Source organism: Sturnus vulgaris, chromosome 6 (assembly GCF_052056855.1).
Source record: "Sturnus vulgaris isolate bStuVul1 chromosome 6, bStuVul1.hap1, whole genome shotgun sequence".
Classification (NCBI taxonomy): Eukaryota; Metazoa; Chordata; class Aves; order Passeriformes; family Sturnidae; genus Sturnus; species Sturnus vulgaris.
Genome location: NC_142248.1, coordinates 22,825,803 through 22,849,592, shown reverse-complemented (window position 1 = coordinate 22,849,592; position 23,790 = coordinate 22,825,803). Strand labels below are relative to the sequence as shown.

The window sequence follows — 23,790 nt, the reverse complement described above, 5'->3', positions numbered from 1 at the left end:
TATTTGATTATGAGTATTGGCTCAAAACTTTGGTCTTGAAGCCATTAAAGTCATTAGTCAAGCTCTCATTGATTTGAGCAAGACCAAGACTTGACCCTTTGTGGCTGTTCAAAGGACAGAGATAAACTTTTAAATCAATCAAGAGCACAGACTCATTCTGCTGGGGTCATATGGTTAATACATCCTGTTCCTGTCATTTCCGCTATAAATCTGTGAATGCTTTTAAAGCAAGAGGAAAACCAAAACCTGATTCCTTTCCTTCTGCCAGAAAATATTATGTTCCCTTTTATTACAAACAAGAAAAACAAGGAGTCCTTCTGCTCAGGAAAACTTGTAAGAGGAAAGATAATTTCAATATTTTATGTCTCTAAAGTCAGTGAAAGGTAATTTGAGACAAAGTACTGGGCAATACAGTCTGCTGTCTGCAAAGCATGCAAACCCAGTGACATCCCATAAGCCTTTATTGGGTCCTGATGATCTTTTTACCCAAGCATTAAGTCAGTACCCACTGTATTGTTGATGTCTACAAAAAGATCCCTTATTTTCCACATTGATTACTATTGTAGGAAGTCATAAGTTTTTGTTTTTTCCCAACTTGTAGGAGCTGTGTAGACTAGATGTAAACTCATAATTATTGGCTTCATCTGCTTGGCTTCAGACCTGAGCCAGTAAGCTCTCTGTATTTACTTCTAGAGTAAGATATTTCTAGAAATGTGAAATACATTATATGATAAAAGTCTGAACTACTCTGAGTTTTTGTTTTGCTGAAAGACCCACCTCATGGTGATGATGGAATTAAAAGCTGTTCTTCCACTCTCTTGCTGACTTTAAGATTCTGAACAAAACTGTAGGGGTGAACACCCAATCTGATTCAGGTCAATTAAAAGAAGAACTCTGAATCCTTGGCTTGTCCTACTGCTTTCAAAAAGATCCCATTTGGTCCTGTTAGGGCCATGAAGATGATCAGAAGTCTGGAGCACTTCTCTATGAGGGCAGGCTGAGATAGTTGGTTCAACATGGAGAAGAGGAGGCTTCAGGGAGACCTTCTAGCAGCCTTCCAGTATACCATAAGGGGTTTTAAAAAAAGGAAGAAGAAGGACTTTTTTATATAAACAAATAGTGACAGGACAAGGGACAATGGTTTTTAAAAGAAAGAGGGCAGGTTTAGATTAGATGCTAGGAAGAAATCCTTTGCTCAGAGAGTGGTGAATCACTGGAACAGGTTGCTTAAAGAAGTTGTAGACAACCCATCCCTTGAAGTGTTCAAGGCTGGGTTGGATGGGGCCTTAAGCAACCTGATCTAGGGGGTGGCATTCCTGCCCATGGCAAGGGGGTTGGAACTAAATGATCATTAAGGTTTCTTCCAACCCAAACCACTCTATGATTTTATGATTTGCTGAAAAAAAATGGATCTGATTTGATATGTTTTATGTTTTCCAATTCTCAGTTATGAAAATATTAAAGAATAGGTGAGAGAGGAAGATAGACCTTTATTATGCATATGTACATAGGTACCACCCTGTCCAATCTGAAAGCCCGACTAGTTTTCAGGGGTAGCACATCTGAATGTTGGTGTGCATGCATGTGCATGTTTTATAAAGGGTTTGATCTTACCTGAGCATCTGTGGCTCTGGTGACATCCCATTTGTTAACATTTCTGTAGGCTCTTCAGTAAACTCACTGGATAGATGACAGTTCATTAAATTAGTTGACAATGCATATCCAGTCTTCCCACCCTCCTCCCCAAGCCCTAAAATGAAAATAAAGAAATTACAATGGTAAGAAGGGAAAATACTATGCAAATAGCTCTGAGAGCACTGACATATTTAAACTAATGCATTTCCCAAAATCATAGCAATAAATGCGCTGTCAGGGGCATCACAGTTACTCCAGTGACATGACCACTGTGCAAAAGCACCAGTGCAAGCTGTCAGGGCTGATTATTTAAGTACTCCTGAAATATTTTTCTTTCACTGTAACTTCTCAGAGTCATGAGGCTTCAAAAGAGCCCTTTTCCTCTTGCAACCCTTCAGCTAGCTTTTAAATACCTGCATACATCACCTTGCAAAACAAGTGGGTCAGAACAAATTTTCTAGAGACAGCAGTTACTGAGATCAGTTGTTTTGGGAAATGTTCTTTGATGAAATGATTCAAGAAAGTTTACCCAACTTCCTGCATGGCAGTTTTTCCTCAAATATTACAAAGATAGCAGCTAGGCCTACCCCAAAGAACCCTTTTCAAAGGGCTTAATACTTTCAGGCAGTTGACTGTTTATTGAAGTTGCTGCAGATAAAAGAGATAGATGAGTGCAACGGCATCACTATGAAAATTCCTCATGAAATGGCCTTTCCATAATTTTCTTTTATACACAAACTTCCTCATTCAACTGCAAATCTTACAGCAGTCTATTAAGTTTGACCATCAACTCCATGATCTGATGCATGTGTAGGCAGTACAGTTGAGATATAAAAAATCCTTATAATAGCTCAGAAATGCCCCTCTCAAGCCTCTTCTTGGAATTAGTGGCTTTAGTAATACTGCTTAACACTTATTTGGAACAGGCATGTTATTCTTCTATTAAGCTTTATTCTGGTCGTTCTTTCAATCTGCATTTAAATTCTGTTTTCCTCTTGGTTGGCATTGGCACCCTTAGCCACCTCATAAACAAGATGCATTGCCAACTGGAACATGCAAGCAGAGCTGAAAGCAGCACTGCTAACCTTTGCTTCTTTCTACCCCCTGCAACTTGGAGTTGTATCAAACTCAGTGCTTGGAGCCTGGGAAGTGGGCATCCTGAACTTCTTGGAAGCTCAAAGAGCCAGACTTCAATCTATTAAGGTACTGGGCTGGCTCACTGAGCTAGAATTGTGCACACTTTTTAAAAAATGAGCTCAGTGAGCCAGATTCACATGCTCTTACTTCAGCTGAGTGTATCTTTCACGGTAAAGAGTTGTGCTGCAAACTGTGAATAGACAGTTTTACTCAGCATTTATAAGGCAAACAGATTTTTGACCCAGAATGACTAGCCCAGTAGCATTAATTTCTAAGTGAACATACAGAAGAGCAGAGATTAGGCACTGAAAGTTGCTTGGAGATTTTGGCTATTGGCAAATTTACATTCTTAGAGACTGCATACTCAGCAATAACAAAATAAAATACGGAATTTGGAAATATTTGTCACAGGTGGGACAGGCACTGTAAAGAAAGATGAAGAATGAAGAACTGCAGTGGGTGAGAAGGCTTCCACTCCCCTCCTGTCCCACCCCCAGCCCATCCTCTGTACATGCAGCAGCAGCCAGAGTCGGCACACAGCAATGGGTACCTGGGGAGCATCTCCTGTGCCTTAGCTTCTCCCTGCTTCTCACTGCACAGACCAAAACCACTTGCCCTGGGCCTTTTTTTTTTTTTTTTTACACAATTTGTGCAGGTTGCTCCTTTTTTAAAGCCAGTCACTGTGTATGGATATCTGCGTAATCAAAACTGTATTTCACTTTTTTTGCCCTTTTCATTTGTGGGACCAAGGCTTTTTTGCCTTGTCAGTTCTGCACTGGTAAATGTTTCTGTCCTCAGTTGGTAAGGCAGAATGTCTAGCACCACGACACCAACAACTTACAGGTCGCCACTCTGGGGAAAGAAAGTACACATTTAAAAGAATCAGCAGCCTAGGTAGGATATAATGTGACTGAAGACTGTTCTCTGTAACATTGTAGATTAAAAAAATGAAAATATAAAGTGCATTTTAAATGATTAATGTACAAAAGCTGACCTCTTCCAGTGTGCATTAATCAAGGAAAAAATGCACACTTTCTATAGTGGTTAATGTTGCAGGTCCATTATTCAGCTTTGATAATGTGCATAAAAATGCTCAATATGACAATGAATTGGGGTAGCTGAGAATTTAGAATGGTGGCAAGTTTGTTGTAGTATTTGGATTAGCATTCTTAACCTACATCTTGACCGCTTCCTTTCTTCATTTCACAAGGGTTAATAAAATCTTTATTTTTCTTCTTTCATTTTTTAGTTATTTTTTTCTTGTATTTTAGTTATTTTCTTTTTTTTCTTTTTTTTTTTTTTTTAACAAAACAATTAAAAAATACCTGCTCAAACAAATACTACCAGCATTCATTAGTCAGGATGGTTATATGTAAAAGAAATGATGCCAGATAGTAACAAATCCAAGAGAAGTTTATTATGAAAATGGCACCTGCGGGATGAAAAAAAATTAAGTTACATAAAGACAACCATGTATGACATGTATGAGAATCTACAAAAGTATAAAAAGAACCCTGTTGTAAATGAAGTATGTACATTTCTGATTTGCAGCATTATCAATGATCAATGAAAAAAATGTTTCAAATAAGCCAGGCACTCAAGAAGTTAGATTCGGTTAGCTTAACACAAAATAAATGTACCATAGCTGTCACTTTTTAACATTTTAATTTTTTATATTGTAGAGTTGGTAACACTGCTAAGATTTATACGAACAGAATCCCTTTCCCCATTATTCAGCTACTTGGCACCAGTCTCCTCATAAAAGATTTCATATATTTGTACAAGAAATAGTTAAAAACACAGACACAGTCTTCACAGGTAATGAAGTTTTTTTTTCATTTTGTAATTTTAAACACTATGGATTTAGACAGCAGCTGTGATTATCTGTTAGTTTAAATCACCAGAAATCATTTTGACACAACACAGAAACATTTATAAAAAAAACCCAAAACAACAACAGCTGTCTAGCTGTTCTTTGTAGCTGATAGGTGCAGTCCTTTGATTGCTCCATAGCTAGAGCAGAGCTTCCAAAATTAAACTTTGAATTTCCCAATCAGCTTTCTCGCCTTTTTCAGACCTACATAAATCCTTCCCTTGGAACCTTTAAAAGCTCATTAATTAAATTTCTAGCATCCAATTCCTTTTTTGCTATCGCTCCTCTGTGGCTTGGACCTACTTCTCAAATTCAAAGCTACCGCAGAAATTGACTCAACGCAGTGAGTGATCAAAAATTCGAAGGACAGCTGAGTTAATACATTAGCATTGCACACATAAGCGAATACATATGACAATTCTAAGCTCAGTTTCCTTTTTAAACAATGCCAGTTGACCTTTGAAAGAATTTCCTATCTCACTGGTAATTGCTCTACATATTGCTCTGCCAGCTTACCTAGGAGAAAACCAAAGAAATGCACCCTCTGCTTACAGTTCGAGCACAAGGACTCTGGGAATGTTAACAACTGAGGCTATATGGCGTCAATTTGCTTAATATATCTGAGCATTACTCTGTAGTGCATTGTGGGGTACACTGGAAGAGTAAGTCATACCCAGAATTCCTCTGTGGGAAAAATGGCTCCATTAACCTTGAGCTAGTTAAGAGTCTTTTATCTCTGAGAGTGAAGAAGAGAGAACGAGAGAGCGAGAGAAAGAGAGAGGGGAAACGTGTGGAGGAGGAGGGGAGAAAGGAAGGGAGAGAGAGGTTTGAGATTACACAACAGCAAAGCAACAGCAGAAATTAAAAGGTATACAGACAGTGGAAGCAGCATAAGGTGACATTACAGAGGAAGGCCACCACACAAAAACCACTAACCCCCAAGAATCACTGGTTCACTAGGACTGCAGGAATGGGACTTTACCACTCCGGACTAGAGATAAAGCACAGAGAAGACAAAGGACAAAACAACTACATTAGCTTAGTATATACTGCATATAGTAACACACATTGAAACTGCAATGGGACTGACAGCCAAGGACACTTACACATTGTACACATTACAGTTCTCACATCTGTTATTAGATGCCTTAACAAACAGCTGCCAAAGATGGAGTGGAAGAAGAATTTATATTTGACAGTCATTTGGAGTGTTTGACACTACACTGTGATTTCTGGCAACAAAGACAAAATAGGAGATTTCTTTTCTTTTACTTAATGTGCAGTTTTCAGTTGTAGTTATCTATTTCAAGCTTATTAACCCATCCTTTAGTTTTAAAACATATTGGTTTCAACACTAGAAATAAGGAAAAAGAAAACAAAAAAATACCCAAATCAAAGAACAAAAAGAAATTTACAACCTTCCCTCTATAATATTAAATGAAAAACAAAATAAAACATGTTAAATAGTTCTTCTGTTTTTGTTTTTTTTTTTACTCTGAAGTGTTATTTGATGTTGTAAAATTAGCCTCAGTTACACTGAGAAAAAAATAAAGCAAAACAATATGCACCTAAGAAACTGCTCCTCGCGTCAATTAAATTGAGTTTTTTGTTTTTAAGCTCTTTTTGAAAAAGGCTTCCTGACCCATTTAAATTTGATGTGAGGCTATGCTTGTTAGTTTGGAGGTAACGAATTTTAAGTCCTGCAGCAAATGTTAATGAGGGCTTTTGTCTTAACTAACCAAGGAGACTGCAGCACCCCACTATAAACCAGTACGGAACACATTCTTTCCAAAAAACCCAGCCCACAAGCTGCATATTGTATGAAGACATTACAGATTAATAAATGATAGCACCATGGTTTTAGAAATTAAGTTAAAGTTTCTGTAATTAACATTTAGTCCAACTTTTTAACATTCTAGTCACAGGCCAGAAATTAACTTTTTAAGAACCCAAATTATTTTATGTGCAAGTAAGAAAATCTTAACCATAAAAAGAGAATTAAACTCTGCATAAAATTCTAAAATACTATCCCCTATTTTAAAGGAATTAGGAACAAAACCCCCTTTTCATTTGACTTAGTCAAACAGGGCACATTGTTTATGCTTGTCTCTTTTAATCTTGATCATATCAAGATAATTTTGAAGTAAAACCAATGGTTGTCACTTTAAAATCTCTTTACCACAACACTGAGTATTCTATGGCAGAGGCATACACATATTAAAGGCATCTTAATAAAGATGCAAAGGAAAAAACACACATCTTAGAAGAAGACAAAATGGCAGGCAACTGGTACTTCGACTCTCTGAAGGCAAAAATAAAAAAATATCTTTACATTAAAGAATAAGTCAAGTTAAAGAGAAAGGGAATGAAATGGGGACCATCATATTGAGATAATAAGCTGACCTGCTCAAATTCAAAGTGCTAGAATTAAAGGTCTAAATTAAAACATAGTCTATGCCTCAGAGTATAACACTGAACACAGTATGTGGTCATATTTCAATCCTCTTTCCGTTCCAGAGTCTGTGTAGTGTGAATGCCATTGCTGTACACAGGAAATGGAAGAGTGGAAAAAAGTCCTTCGGCAGTTGTGAACACATTCCCTGCAGGCATTTGGGTCAGGCTGGCCCCGCTCACAGCACTTCCAAACGGTCCCGACATGTTGAGTCGGTGAACGTGGTGGTAGAGCATTTCCATCGGTGTTTTAGGATCCAGCCCAAAGCTGGGGCTGTTAACATCAACAAAGTTAACAGCGTGGGTGTTGGGGAGGAGGTTGCCCTGCATGGCTAAAGTAACTTCAGCTGGAGCATACCGAATAGTGCCAGTGGTGTAGACCCTCTGAGCAGCAGTGCTGGTCGCAGCAAGGGTTCCCGTTACCCTGTGAACCAAAGGAAGCACCACATTGCCTGCCTGTAACCTCTGAAGGGCTTCCAGATCCCCAGTGTACAACAAAGAGTTGGACGCTGTGGGACCTCCTGGATGTTTGTCCCTTGGAGATGCTGAAAGTGGGGGTGACAAAGGGTCAGAGGACACTGGAGCCAAGGCCGAGTTGGATGAGGTGCTGAACTGAGTTTTACGGCTGGCAGTATTTTCAGTCCCTGGCGGGGTGAGAACAGAGTCTGGAATGGAGACATGTAAACTACTGCTGGCTTGGGGGGAAGGGAAGTGCTCGGAGCTGGGGGGCTTGGTCATACTGTAGGGTGATTCATTCCTTGAGATTTCCCTGTTGGGTGGGTAATTCCAAATACTGCTATCATTATCAAAATTGATAGGTTCTGAGATTTCTGTTTTAATTTTGAGCACTGAGGCACTGTTTGGTGACGAGAGCAGCTGGGGCTGGTCCACCAAAGCTGAGTCAAGTCCATTTGGACTTGAGGTGCTTGACAGCCTTCTCCGGGTCATGCTGCCTCCCTTTTGCTTTTTTCTCCTCTTCTTCCTCTTCTGATGTTTGCTGGAAGACTGGGCATTTACTTCACCTGCACTGTCTGAGTCCTTGGCACTGTCGGAGGTCAGTGATTCACAGTTCTGCAACCGCAAGTCTGACTCACTCTCAACATAGCGCTCCACCTTGATCTGCATAGAGCCAAGAGTGCCAAAACTGTCCTCAGGGGCCTTTTGATTCTCGAAGTCTGAGTTTTCAAAGCTGTCATCACTGTCCCTGCTGTCCTGGTTGCTGGAGCTGTTCCCATCCTCATTACAGTTCATTTCATTATCTGACTGATTTCCTGACTTTTTCCTGTCGGATTCAGGGTCTTCACTGTTTTCTGACTGGTTTCCTTTCTCATCTGACTTTGAGTTCTCATTGTCCTCTGGAGCAAAATGAAAGTGAAACAAAGCATTAGCAATAGGAACATAATATTATAATCCAAGTCCAGACTTCTACCTACCAATGAGATTGGATTTGCTTTAACCTTTTTTGGCAAAAGGCGTTCTCTTCTGTAGAGCTGCATTTTTTTTTCAGTGTTGTGTTGGGAGAGTTTTGATCTCCATGGCTGTCTCTGACTCAGGACTATGCTATATGGCTGCAACTCGATTGAGGGGGCCTTTTCATCTGCTCACTGGACAAGAATCATGTTGACAGCTGTGAGCCCAACAGCACTGTAGCCATGCCATCCAAAGAGGAGTCAGTGAACAATCCCATTATCACTTTTATGTTCTGGTGATTGTTCTTTCACATCCATGTTCTCCTACAGTAGGCAGGCATCTACGTATAGCACTATTTACTAAAGATTCTAGTACTCTCATCCCATTTTCCTTTGACCATTGCCACTTTTGAAGTGGCATAGAATCTTTGGCTGCAGTGGAATTACTGCTGATTTCCTCCCATGTGAGAGGAGAAGCAACTCCTGTATAAATCTGAATGAATTAATAAACCAGTTAAAATGAATGAATAAACCAGTTTATTGTTAAAAAGGTTATGCTATGTTGCTAGATTCTTCTCATATTCTCCTGAAGGACAACAAATATAAAAAACCCACAGAAAAAATAATCAGCCAGTGAATTAAATTCTTGATTGATCTAAATCATCTAAAGACCATTGAAAATAGCACAGCTACAGTCCTGAGAAGCTGTCACTCTTCTTGCCTGAGTTCATTTAATTATAATTCTAATTCGGGTGAGATAAACACTCTAGCCCACTGGACTCAGAGAGCCAAAGCAGCTTTGAGACTGAATATACTCCATTATCACACTGTGTTTGAAAGGGTCATGAAAGGTTTCAGCAAACCCCTTCCTTTACAGACCAGCCAGAAATCTTTTGTTGCCTAATAAAAGATGTTTTTCACTCATCAGAGCCAAGTACTACTCTTTTCAATATCCTTGTTTTAGGTGGAGAGGGGAAGGACTGGTTTGCCTCTAAAGATATTGGTTACTTCTGGAGCCATGTCAGTACCAAACTATTTCCCAGGAGTGCTGAAGGTGGGTTTGACAGGAAAGCTGCCTGAGCATTCAGGACAATGCATTTCACAAGTTATTTAGTGGGACTTTTGCTTGTGTGAGCAGCAGCAGAGAGACCCTTTCTTTTGAAAAATAAAACCTATAGGAACAAAGTAGCAGCTGTAAACCCCTAACTCTCATCCAGCTTTTTGTTCCAGCTAGGGTTGAATTTATCCTACAATATTTTCTTACTTTTTTTGAAGATGCTTTCTTTTAAGGCCATAGTTTCTTGCTGGAGAAGAGTGGTCTTAGAGTGATGTGGTCTAAAGCTACACAATATTTGATTTGGATTAAATCACAGCTTGAACTGAACTTGTTGGTTTCATCCAAAATACTGTTCAAATTTCAGGTCCTTTAGCATTTCTATTTAATTCCTTTGAAATAAACAAGCCCCTGTGTCTTCTCTCTTCCAAGACTCCCAGACATCTCCTGAGATGTAGATATCTGTGCCCCTTTGGAATTCTGTCTTGCTCTGCATCAGCTTTAGAAGTCATGAATGTATTTGTACTTCTCATGTTCTCAGCTGGAGAAACTTCCAGTGCATATGAGAAATGCAAATTGTTCTCCACATAGGTTTTATTTGGCTGTTCAGGAACAAGACAGCATAAAGGAAGCACTGGGAATGGATGAAGAAATTCCCAATGACAGTGGTCAGCAAGCTTGCACATTGATTTAAACTAAGCTGTCAAAGGAGAGCAAATAAAAGCAAAATATGAAAGAATACAGCCATATTATATAATGTAATGCAACATAATATAATAATATAATATAATAGCCTGATCCTCTTTGCTTTTTCTTGATTTATATCACTGTGATCCATTTTCTCTAGACAGTTTTTGGTTGTTATTATAGACATGAGAGAAAAATCATCCATCCATCCATCTGTCTATCTATCTATCCATCCATCCATCCTACATATAACAGCTGAGTAACATCTTCACTTCTTGGCCTACAGGAAAACACACTTCTTTCAAGGCCAGATGATTTGCACCTGTGCCTAGGTAACCACCGTTAAAACTAACAGGGAAAGTGTGAACCATCTGTGCACTGCACCATCTGTAGAAATAATTTTCACATAGAGCTTGATAAGTACACTCAGCTTTTAAAAAACAGCTGAAGTCCCAGACTTAAAGAGCTTAGAAACAAGTTCTTGAACCCACACATTTTAATTAAATATAACTTAACCCAAGAAAACTCAAATTTTTCAATCTTCACTGCCCCCTAGTGAGACTCTTCAAGAATATATTTATATAGGGAAAAGAATTATAAAGATTGACAGTATAGACCTCTCTGTAGAATGTCTGCCTACTTTGGAAAGAGAAGAACTTGAATTTTATCCAATCGTTGAAATCCCAAGTCCTCTGCACAAGGCACAATGCCTGTTCCTCAGCACAGCTGGGAAATCAAATATTTAGTTTGGTGCTATGTAGGCAAGAATGCATGAAGAAAGTGAAGAGAAATTCTGAAGAAATGGAAAATCTAAGGTCATTAAAAGATTTTGTTAGTGTTTTTCAATTTAATTTTATATGATTTTTTTTTGTTATAATGGAGCAATACTTGAGAAGTAAAAGCAACTTGAAAGCTGACCATGTGGCTTTCACAATATGAACCTCTTGTGGGTGTAAAGGCACACCATGTGTGTTACCTGAGTTGTCCTTTGAATCTGATTCAGAGTCAGAGGTCTCCGAGGATTCTGAGGTTTTCTCTGGGAGATGAGGAAGTTGTGCAATATCCATTGGAGTGTCCTTGTACTCTGGGTTACTGAAGAGGATACAGCAAATATAAATACAATTGGATGATTTGAAGTTTCATGACTTTTTCCTCTTTTCATATCAAAGTTCAGGAACAAAGAACATAAATAGGAAGAATTAAACATAGAAACATATATTTTTGGCTTCAGAGCTTCACAGCAGGAATTTTGTGAAGGTTTATTTTAATACTACAGACAAATACTTTTATTGACCAGGTACTAAGCTCTGTTTGATTCTAGTGAAGTTATAGAGCTATCAAAGCATCCTTGCTGAAGTGGGACATCATGGCTTGTGTGATATCTGGCAGTAAAGCTACACTGTGTAATCATCCAACAACAAAATATCTCGATTTCGATCCCATTACTGTGCCTGGGAGGACAGAGAGGGCGTTTTAACTTTTCCAATCTGTTTCTCTCCCACTGGCAATGTCTATTAGAGTTATCGCTGTAGAAATGTTCTCTATCAACCTTTCCAGAGTCCTTTCAATACCTGTTTTTCTCAATATTCCAGTTTTCCACATTTTAATCAAGCATATCATTATGCTTATTATGAAGGTGCTCAGCTAGGGCTAAAGAAGTGACCACTGCTCCAAAGACTCTGGCCGAAAATTAGATAAAATAGGTTATATATTTTTTAAACACAGCACACATACATCCACATCAGCAAGAAACCAAAAACAACCTCTCTAACTATGTGACAGATGCACATGTGCATGTTAAGATGCATATGTTAGGGATAAAGAACTGTCAACACACCCATTATAATCATATCTTCATCTGCTCATGTGGTGCTCACCTGTGACTTGTTAGCAATGAACATGACTGCAATCTAAAAAAGCTACGCTGCCAGAGAAATGGAAGAAAACCCCTACAACGCCATGCTTTTGCTTGGTTTGTACCTTTTAAAATGTGCTCCTTTCTTAAATGCATGCAAATGCAGGGGAACAGACATAGCTAAATATAAGTGGTACAGAATATTAAAAATAACGAAGTCTTTAATAATTTTTGAATAGGTGAGCATTTCCATGCAGCTCAAAATCAAGTCTGGTAAAACAGAAAATCCACAGTCCTGCACAGGCAGCACTTGGGGTGCCTGACACACTATCACAGTGACAGTATGTTCATGTTCAGCCTCTTAGAGTGAACTGTGAAAACTCAGAGTTCACACAGTTCACATTGAGATGCCATATTACGATTATCATCTTTATGGCTTCGTCCTGACAAAGTGACTTTATTCTGTTGCATCTCAGGGCAGTCCCCAAATTTGCCCCCTCCAAGCAAAAGATGTTTGAGGGCTTTCACACTGTGAATAACAAGTTGCTAGAACAAGAACAGCATTAATCCTCCCTGTCACTATAATTAGTCTATCCTTTTACAGACAGCTGAATCATACTTTCTAATGCATGGAAATGTATACAGACCAATACTCCTGCTAAGAGTAGAGCTAATTATGCCTTGATGTGTTATTAAAATATTATTTGGACATTTGGATCTTTTGTGGATTCCAGTAGAAGGAGAAAATTAAATTAAAAATACAAATTCAGTGAAGATGTTAATATTTCTCTAACAGAGTGGTGAACGGAATACACTAGAAAAATCAGGTTCTGGGAGGACACCTGGGGAAGACCACACTGCTTTTCTTTTTTTTTTTTTTTTGTTAGGTATATTCTGCTTGTAGAGAAAATTATTTTATGGGATGTTTGTCAACTAGGTTCACCTATTGTGTGGAAAGCAGCAAACGGGACAGAGGCAGCTGTTCATAATTCTTATGGATGACTTTTACAGCTAGAGCTAGAAATATGAGAACATTTCTGTACATTTTTGCAGCCCTGTTAAGGACCAGGGCAGTGAAGCTGTACTCCCAGTTCAGAATTGTCAGCCTTAAACTGACCTCTTGAAATGCTATATTCTGCCTCACACTTGCAAAAGAGAGACAAAAAAGTAGCAGCATAAGGATATATGCAGAAAAGCCCGTGCTCAATCATATCAGGCCAAAAAATTTCAATTCCCAGCGAAAACTCCACTGCTGTGCAAGGTTTCCCACAGTACCCCTACAATGCTCTCCTGCCAGGGGTTGCTTCCTTCTCTTCCCCAAAAGGGGAATCAAAAGCATTTCAACATGCAAGTTTAGGCAGGCACAGTCTCTTCAGGGCTTGCTGGACTTGGCATAATAAGTCACATCTAACCCCTAGACATCACTTTGAACTCTCATGGCATCAAAGGGAATGTAACAAACCATGACAAGCAACTTAAAAAGAGAACAGGCCAGAAAATGACAATTGCATTTCATGACAATCTCAGGGTTTCAAATTTCATTTGTTTGTTTGTTCTGTTTTGGAATGAAACAGAAAATCTCCCAATCTTATTGAACATTTTCACAAAACAGAATGTGCTGAAAGGTATTTTCAGATGAGAAAGGTCAGGTTTATAATTCACTGTCTCTCAGTGACTGTTGATTTTCCCTTGAGCTCTGAAACCAGTCCTTTAAAAATAGTTTGGTAAAACAGAATTTCTCAGGGAACAGCCTTTCATTCAATCCACAACTACTATTTCTGTTTAAAGTAGTTCTAATAGCTTAAAATAGTACTTTATAGCACTTCTATTTTTAAATCCTATTTTGCATTTTTCAGTGTGAATATTATCTGATGCTTATAGGAACAATAAAATAGTTTGAGCCTTTTTTGTCCTGAGAAAGCTCCTCTCTCTGGAGTGAGCTGGCAAATACCTTTCAGAGGTAACTTTATTTTTTTGCATACCAGCAGTTTGCTTCCCTGCATTTTTAAAATCCAAATAAAACAGTGCCAAACACTTCACACCAGATTTTATAACACAGCTACTGAAATTTGGTGTGGATAATTTTTATCTTTGAGCTCAGATTGAGTAAATTTCAGGGCATACCATAAAATGGTGGAGGGTTTATTTCAATAAAGGTTTATTTCAAAAAGGCAGCATAATAACCCAAGAATATTCTCACGAGCTGAGACACGACAGATGCCTCAATAACTATTAAAAAATGGCACGGCTTTTGACGTGGACTACATGAAAAGTTCTTCTTAACTTTGTCTAGTAGGCTGCTGTTTTTTTCCTAGACCTCTCACCGACAGAGACAAGCAGCAGAGACAGCAGTTCAAGCGAGAGAAGTGACTGGAGACCTACCTAAGGAGGTAATTGACCCAAATGATATTCTTCTCACTTGCGTTCTTGGCGTTGACAGCTATGGTTGCACTAGATTGTATCCAGATATAACCTCCGTTCTTCTGCATCCAGCGGTAATACTTTGTTACACACTGACCCTTATTCAGCACTGACAGGAAAATACAAACAAAACACAAGCAAGACAGAGTACATGTTAGAATTGTGGTAAAATGACCTTCATTGTACAACGTGCCACAAGTGTAAACAGAAGATTTGGCCTCCCTTGGATTTAATGCCAGTGAGATGACAAACAGGATCTGAAGTTCAGCATAACTAGCTACACGTTTTACAAGTTTTTAAAGTATAATTTCAATCTTCTCCTGGAAACTCTAGTGGAAGGAGAAAAGTAAAATAAAAAACCCGTACAAATCTCTATGGTTCTCAGAATACTTATTGCTGTGTGGACATTTCCAATGCACTCAATGTCAAACTGTAAAAAAAGAAAAGGAAAAAAAAGAGGCAAATTTATATGTGATTTATTCATAGCTCCTAGGTAGACCTCTTTGAGATTCTGGATATTTGAAAGGTTTGGGAAGATACTCTACCCCTGCTGCTTTGATCATTTCTCCTCATTGCAGGCGATAGCAACCACTGAACTTATACATCTGTTTCTTTGATCTTGTCAAACAGAATTTACAGCTCTCAGATGAACCAAATCTCCACTGGTCAGTGGGGGAAAAGTCTTTGGAGAATTTACTTTCTACCAGAGCAAAGGAAATCCACCAACAGGCTGAGAAAGAGGCCTAAGGGAGGCACAGAATGGCTTGGTTAGAACCAAAGAGTGACAGCTCTCTCCCATGCCTGGAATGTGCAGGGAAACAGAGAAAGGAGTAAAAGCAATCAGTAACGTGAAACGGGGCTGTTAAATGCTCACAGCAAGACAGCTTAAAAATACAGATGTTTAAAGTAATACTTCAGCCAAAATATCGCCGAGTTGAAACGGATTTGTTTTGTATCTGATTCTTCCGTGTCAGGAGAAGGGAATGAAAAGCAAATCTTTCAGTGGCAGGGAGCAGAAGGGTTTTATAAAGCCCGTAAACTGCCCAAGATGCGGGCAGGGCTGTGTCTGGAGCCCTTTCCCAGCCGGCATCCCCCAGCATTCCCGCCGAGCTCGGTTCACTAGAGGGCAGTGTGCCTTCACACTCACCGCCTGCTTTTGTCATGTCCTTGTCTCCGTCTGCTAAAATGAAAAACCTCTAACTGCTGTAATAAATTTGGCTAAATTAGCTGCTAAATGGTTATCTCAAGTAATATGTATTTGCATTAATCATCTTGCTCTAAACCAGAACAAGCCAGAGTCCTAAAGACGTAGTAAATTCATATTGTCCATTTAATTACGGCTAATAAGTGCTTCATATACAATAGTTTCATGAAGTACATTTCCTTTTTTTTTTCTTTTTTTTTTTTTTTTTTTTTTTTTTTTTTTTTTTTTTTGAGAGAAAAGAAAAAAAGTCACTTTGGAAAAGGATAAGTATTTAAGGCAGTAAAGTTCCTACCATAAATGTGACAAATGACACTTTGGAGCTTTCAAGTTAACCAAATGTCTATACCCCCAATTATATATATGAATGAATGTATATCTAAATCCTGTACAGCAGATATCTACAGAAGAAGATGTTTACAAAGACAGCCATACAGACAGTGATGTTTCTTTACCTCGGAGGTATCCCCCAACCCCCAGTGCAATTTTTCAACTACTAGAGAAAAACATGCATGTATAATAGTGCCATATAAAGTGAATATGAAGTGCGAGTTATTTTCAGCTGTAATATAAACAAATATTTGTATCTGAGTGTTGTTGTTTTTCAGCAGCCTCTAGTGAACTAAGTTTGTTTCTAGCAGACATCAATATTTCCCTAAATTTTTACTTTTGTATTTCAAGCTCTAAATATTCTACTATGGTAATTCATTGTCTTCAAAACCTCATTATACAGCAGAATAAAGATAAAATATGAACAACTGACTACCCAGCATTTCTGTCAAACCGATGTTGCAAGCCACTTTAGAAAACAATCTCACATAAATTAGCCCAACTTTATCAGTTATGAAGAATAAGGGAAGAAAAGCACTGCTGTAAGTTTTGATTATGGTAGGCATTTACATTTCAGTAAAACAGGGCATTCAAAATACTCTGCTTACAGCTGAGTGTAAAACTGATGTGCACACAAGTGTGGAGTGACACTATCTTTCTTCTGGAAACATGAATACCCACAGCTGTGTGCAGGAACTACTAAAATCTATCTTTGCTCCTACCTACTAAATACACTACTGTCTTCCTTGGAACAGATTTTATCTAGGGAGTTTACCATGCTACACAGATGTCAAAGGACAACTGGCCACATACACATTTGAAAATCAAAGTACCAGGGGAGTCACTAGCCAGTGGCTAAGGGCACACTGCAGCTCTGCACAGGGATAGTTATAAGGACCCAGGCTCTTCAGCTCTTTTGGTCATCCTAGTGAAGTCCTTCATCCTTCAGTAACTTTTATATTGGTTTTTGCACCACTGGAAAGTCTGTGCCATGGACTGACTAGAGAATTCATTTCAGAACTATGGAAAAGAGGAAAAGATGCCTGCTTTCTCAAGAATGAGAATTCAGTGCATCAGAGCTATATACAAACCATCTACATTCAGAGTTCAGGCTCTCAAGTACAAAAACTACATCTGAAGAATGTCTGAAATACTGCATTAAAAATGAACTTTTCATGAAGTTCATCTACCTGCAAATTCCCATTCTATTTTTGGCCAGCTCAGATATATTACCAGATACACTGAATTTTCCTTGCTGCATCTGTCTAAAGCACATTTCATATAAGAGATTTGTGGACCACACTCTGAAGGAAGTCCCATGATTCAATATAAAAATTCTCTCTATAAAGAGATTCTTTGGCAGGCAAGCTGCACTGTGCTGCTAAATCTGGTTCTTACCTCCTTTGAGAGTGCACTAGGCACCCCCAGGCCAATTCTGAAAATTCACAGTATACTTTGCAAAGAAATTTCTAAATGTGATGAAAGAAAATAATGAAAAAAAAATGGAAATGTTTTCTAATTTACAGTATTTTTTAACTGCTGGCATTGCCAACCTGAAACTTAGATGAGAATTTTGGGGCAAAAAAAGCAATTAGAAGTAGGCATCAGGGAGGGAAATATATCCAGTTTATTGATAATCTAGTGTTACTGAGTAAAGCCCAGTTTCATTTTAAAGATCTTCAGTTTGCAGGTATGGAGAGCCCATTAATAAAGTTACTGATTTTGAGAAGAAATTAAAGCAGAGTCCACTCTAAGATGTGATTGTGAAGTTATGCTTTTTAACTAGCAACAGACCATGCATTTCAGTTTAGCACAAACTTCTGAAAATGTAACGCCATGTAGATTACATCCTGAATTTACAGGATGTTTTTTCTTCAGGCAAATCCCTCACTCACTGAGCAGTGCAAATAATTTTATATTTCTATTTGTTTTATATATGGAGTACCCAGTATGGCAGACAAGGTGAGACTTGTGACTACATTGGTGGGATGGCACATGTGACAGGATTATGCAAGATTGCATTATATAATTTTTAAAAATATACACACACACACACACAGACATATATACAAACTCTTTCATCAAAAGGACTAGCTGAGGGTTAATGTTTTAAAATTTGTGACCTTTATGTCAGCTGCACAGATATATTTCCAAAAATGGTGGATGCTAAACCTGATTAAAATTTGCTGAAATGTTACCTAGTTCCTCAATTTGAATTCAGTGGTTGGCATGCAAGAAGTGCACAGTATGTCATGCTAAGAAATAAAAAAACCCCTCACTTATTTCTCAAAGTATGAATATATTGCTGTGTATACAGTTCCCAACAGAGGGATTTCAGTTTTCCTTGGTAGCTTTGTGCACAGCAATATTCTTGTAGTGGTGGAATGAAGGGGGGGGGGAAAGAAGAAACAGTCAGTGTTCTTTGCAGGAACCTATTTCTGTTAGAAAATTAAAATAAATCAGTACAAGTTTGTCTTCAGAAATATGGTTACAAATAGAAAAAGAACATAGTTTCTTCCTGTAAGGCTGTTCTGAGAAATCAAAGCCAAAGCTTCTAAATGGTGAGTTGTGTTTTAAAAGAAGGAAGTAGCTTAATTCAGTTTGAAGAGGAGATGAAGAAATTGTGTATCAAAAGCACTCTTTTAGCAAAGTCTCTTACAAAAGGACATTTTACTCATGTGCATATGCATTTAAAAGCTACACTATATTGCGTATTCAGGTAAGTATTGAGTAAATAGGAAATGATGAGATCATCTTACATATTCACACAGCTTCACAAAGAGGCTCTTTATAATTGGTGAAAATATTGAGGTTACATCTGCTGTGCTATTCACCCTTCTCCTTGAAATACCTTTATCAATGACTGGATGGTATTGATACTGAACTCCTCTCGTGGTAAACTTATAAGAATATTTTTAATTTACTGCACGAGAATGAAATTGCCGTACTTAATACTACAGTCGGATACTTAGCTGCAGCCACAAGTACTCTTTCTACATTCACAAAACTGGCAGACGAAACATGAAAAGGAATACTGACTCTTTAATCTCCACTTCTCCACCTAAGGCCCAAGGCAAGCTGACAGGGTAACTTCGTTCTGGAAACAGAGGGTTTTTTATTTTTTAAATTCTGGATTACTTTTTCTTCTGCTTTTGAAAACTGTGGGCTATAGGGGAATGAACCTGGCATAGACTTAAAACAAGAACAAGTTTCTTTATCTGAAAAGTTACAGTCCTTGATGCTTACAGGAAGGTCATTTTCAAAACCCACAGGAAAAACAGCATCAGAGCCAGAAAGAGTGCATTAAGTACCTTATTTGCTTGTAACAGAGACAGTTTTCCATTTATAACAGCTCCGAGGATCAAGTGAGTCTTTGATGTTGTAAGGACTTATAGATATTGCAATTAGTGAGCTAGATGTTTTAAATATTTGGTATCCACAAATTGAATTTTAGGAATGAAAAATATTTAGCAATGTTAAATGATACTTGCTACAGAACTGGGAGATAGATGATAGGAGACTGTAGACATGCAGTGAGGAATCATGTCTACTACATAATTCTCCACAACAGTCCTATTTTGGATCTCCTACATGGGGTAGAGTGAGGAGGAGGAGACTTCAGCCTGGGCAGTGTGCAAATGCATTGCCTGCCTCCCGGGCCAACAGCAAGGGCTCCAGAGCAGATTGCTTGGTAAAGAATGCCACCCTCCCATCACAAGGGTCCCTGTGGGTCACGCTGCTCTACATCTCTGCATTGCACACAGCTCTCTCTGAATTACTGTATCTCAACAGAGTTCTTATAAGAAAAATACAAAGATGATAACTGTTTTAAGAAAATACTGGTTCTGTGAGGCTTTAGAAAGCTGCATTTTAACTCACAGCATATGACAGTAGAAAGCCCTGAGTGCTGGGCAGAGAACATCTTTTTTAGCACAGGGTAGAATGCAATCTATCATGTCAATACCACTGACTGAGACCTGGCTGCCACTGTGGTATGAATATCAGAGGATAATAGTTGCAGGTTTATAAACATAAATTCATCTTTTCCTACCACAAGCAGGAAGTAGCAGATCAGGTTCAGAAAGAAAACTGTACCTCACTGATATTCAAACTCCTACCTAACTTCTTCATTCACCTGGGATAGTCTTTTAAGCATCTACAGTCACTCTAAAAATACTAAGTATGGCAATTGGTTCATTGCTTACTTTGCAATCTGAAATACTGTTTAATCTTCCAGTGTAGGGAAGTTACATATATAAATATGTGATAACTTAGGCAAAATTAAGTATCAACAACCTTGTAGAAAAAAAGAAGAGCCTTAATCAAGCATTTAGAAAAATATGAAACCTTAAGAATGTTTAAAAACTAAGCAATACTTTTCCTGCCTCTTTGTAGAAAAGCAAATGTTAAAAGTGGTCTGAGTCAAACTGTTAAAAATGTGGATTCATGTTAGGGTTAAAGTTTGTAACTTGCCAACTTCCTACAGTGAGGAAGGCCTTGCATGCTGCATGTGAAAATTATCTCAGATTCGAGATAGGTAGATATTTTGTTTAAAATCAATTCTATGTTATCAGTTTACATGACATCTGTTCACAGCTGCAGTGCAAATTTATTAAAACTGAGCAAAGACACAAAAAATAGTGTTTCTCAGCACTGTGGAAATCATCATGTCCTACTTGAACAACTGAGGCACTTTTCTTCCCCTCTTCTTTTTGTAATTATTGTAACATACCATTTTCCCACAGCCCAACATCTGAAATCACACCTTTATAATTATGCATAACCATAAATATTAACAAGACTATATAATTATAGGTAAAATGTTTATTTCAAAACATTATGTAGGTATTGATCAAATGGAATGCAATGTACTGCTAGAGGCACTATTCAACGAAGCTTATGGCATGCAATTAGAAAACTGTTCTGTGGTTTCTATAGATAAAATTGATGTAAATAAACTATATAAGTTTATTTTATGACAGACTGATTTGAAAAATGAGCAGTAGATTTTTCTACATAGGATTCTCTAGGCTTTCTTCTCTCTTAACTTTGTTTTCCCCTCATGGTTTGTCTCTCTCCCCATGACTTCAATCCTGCTATAAAGTGATTTTCTTCTGTTAATATTGAAATGGTCATTTGCAAACCCAAACCTGCTTTGAACACTAACTTCACACACAACTTCTATTATCATTAATGAACTCTCTCTTCAAACTGTAGGGGAAAATGAAATCCCAGATCCAAATTTTGCCCTTAGCTACTAAAACTCGACATCAGAGGAGAAATTTGGCCCTGCTTGCTCAAGAAACTGAAATCTGTCTCCATCTCTCCACTAATATTAATGGCCATCATGTGACAACCTATGCAAGATTAATGATTTTAGAAAATAACCCTCTCCATGCCAAATGCATCTGTGGATTATACATAGCTACATCTCCCAAAAATAGGAAAAGAGGCTGAAGATTCATGGAAGCAGATTGGCAGCATTATTAATTTTATCTTTGAATTACCTGGGCTAAAGATGGTCTGTTTCAAGGGACAGGATCCCTTAAACATACTTTCATTTCTGGGGTAATAGTCCCTGTTTGGGTGCTTGGGCTGAGTGAAATGAGTGATTTCCTCAGGCTAATCTCTAGAGGAAAGGCATACAGAGCACAGTGTCCTGGTGGTATGACACTCCAGAATGTTCTACTCCCTCTAACCACCACAAATATTCATCACCATCTCACATCTCACAGCAGATATTTTTGAAACATACTGTCCCTTTATACCAGATGACCTGTAAAAAGCAAAAAAAAACCCAAAGATTTCCACTCTTGTCCACAGGCCATAAAAAGATAGCTTAGTGCTAACAACGACAACAAAAAACCCAAACATAACTTTGTAAAATAAAAATAAAAGAACTTAGGAATAATTATGCATCTTGTGATGTCAGAAGCAATACTTAGCAACCTATGGACATTGGGTTAAAAGGCTTCAGGTGTTTTGAAGGATTCCCAAAGGACTGAGGCAAAGTCCTGCACCAGCCCACTCGCTTTATAGGTTATCAGGCATCAAAACCAACACGGACCCACCACATGACACACGGATGGCAAAGCCTCAGGTGATTTATGCAGGTTCTTTCAAACGAGTGCTAATGAGACCTACTGCCACACATTTGATATGTGCTACACAGTTTACTGGTACTATTTTCGTATCCTTACAGCTTTGAAAACTGTCTCCCTTAGACACACAAGGTCAGCAGTCCAGACCTTTGAAAAAGAAAAAGAGAAATAGCCCATAGCACTAACGGGTTTTTTAAATCCTGGGAAAATCTTCATAGTGACATTTTAGGATGGGCATTTCACAGCCTGGTAAACTACAAACAAAATCCTTAATCTATTCTTGGATTTTCAGTGGAATTTCAGCACACTTTCTGATTTAGACTACCAGATGATGGCAACTTCTGGTCTTGGTAATCTTGGAGAGAACCTCAGCAACGAAGGTAGAAAGATATGTGACTGAAGTACTTTTGTCCTGTTTTAAAATGGAATACATTTACATCCTCTAGCAAAAAGTTAGCATAGAAATAGTTTGGTGGGCAAAATGAAGGTGAAGCTGCTGGACGTGTACAATAATATCCTTTATTCCCATGACTTTGCAATTTAACCTATGCTTCTGCAATTTATCACAAGAATAATATCAAAATATAAATTCCTTTTTGGGGCTGGAAATTTTGAGCATAAACAGACTTAAAAAAACCCCAGAAAATTATTAACAGAGAAAATGGAAAACACAGCAGTTACCAGAAGAAGTCAGAGCCCAACCTTCACTCTATAACCCATTAATGCAGCATGTATTTATACAGCTGATATTATGTACACTTTTAATGTCAAAATAGGAGATTTTGGGTGCAAATTTCAACTAACTATGAGCAATGGAAGACGCAACTGAAAGCCTACAAATTGAAATGGCAATGTACTATATCAGTATTGCATTGGATTTAATTTGAAGATGAAATAGCATCAGGAATTAAGTTAAAGGGTTATTGATGCAAATGATATCTGAGGCATCTTGCAAAATAACTGCAACTAGGTTTAGCAAACTAACTGCAACTAGAAGGCAAAATTCTGCAACTAGGTTTAGCAGCTAAAGATTTAAATAGCTTAAAGGTTTATCTTTGTACAGTTTTCTGGTTTGTTTACTATCCCAAAGATCAGACTCTCCTGATAAACACTTACCTACTTTACATACAGAAAACATTTGTCCAATAGAAGAAAAATTGCATTTGAAAATGGAGGCACAAAATATCACAAAGATTGGAAATTTCTTGGGATTAAAAATGATTTCTGAGTATTTTTATGGTTAATGGATAATTAAACCACCAAATATTACAATAGTAACAACTGTCCTCCACACACAAAAATGTAAGCATCACCTGTCAGGAAATGAGCCAGCCATGAGTTAATAATGTATAAAACAAGGGCACAAGACACACACAATTGCATACTGCAGACTGTTTCCCCCCTTCTTTTAAAGTACCTGGCTTTGTTCAAAAAAACAGGGAAAGAAATTAAGCTAGACAGACTAATATCTCATGTAACCCAAAGAAGAATTTGCAGGAGCAAACAGAGCATCTTTAGGATTTCAAAGCATGGCTAAAAGACATGACAAATACACACTCTTGGGTAGGTGTACATCTCTTAAGATTCATTAGGACTGAAAAACAAACACTGGACATGTGCTAAATCAAAGTCCATG

The 23,790-nt window shown here is 38.0% G+C and overlaps 1 protein-coding gene across 5 annotated transcripts in view; it reads right to left on the bottom strand.

Annotated features, from left to right (window-relative positions):
• Window positions 1-4,167: 4,167 nt before the first annotated feature.
• NPAS3 (neuronal PAS domain protein 3) overlaps window positions 4,168-23,790 on the bottom strand; it is a 592,150-nt gene continuing 572,527 nt past the window's right edge. For all 5 annotated transcript variants that reach the window (XM_088167275.1, XM_088167277.1, XM_088167276.1 and 2 more), the window contains 3 exons: window positions 14,484-14,631; window positions 11,223-11,338; window positions 4,168-8,451 (listed from right to left, as the gene is read on the bottom strand). In XM_088167275.1, coding sequence (XP_088023401.1) covers window positions 7,142-8,451; window positions 11,223-11,338; window positions 14,484-14,631 — 1,574 coding nt within the window. In that variant the 3' untranslated portion in view covers window positions 4,168-7,141. The remainder of the gene's footprint in view (window positions 8,452-11,222; window positions 11,339-14,483; window positions 14,632-23,790) is intronic.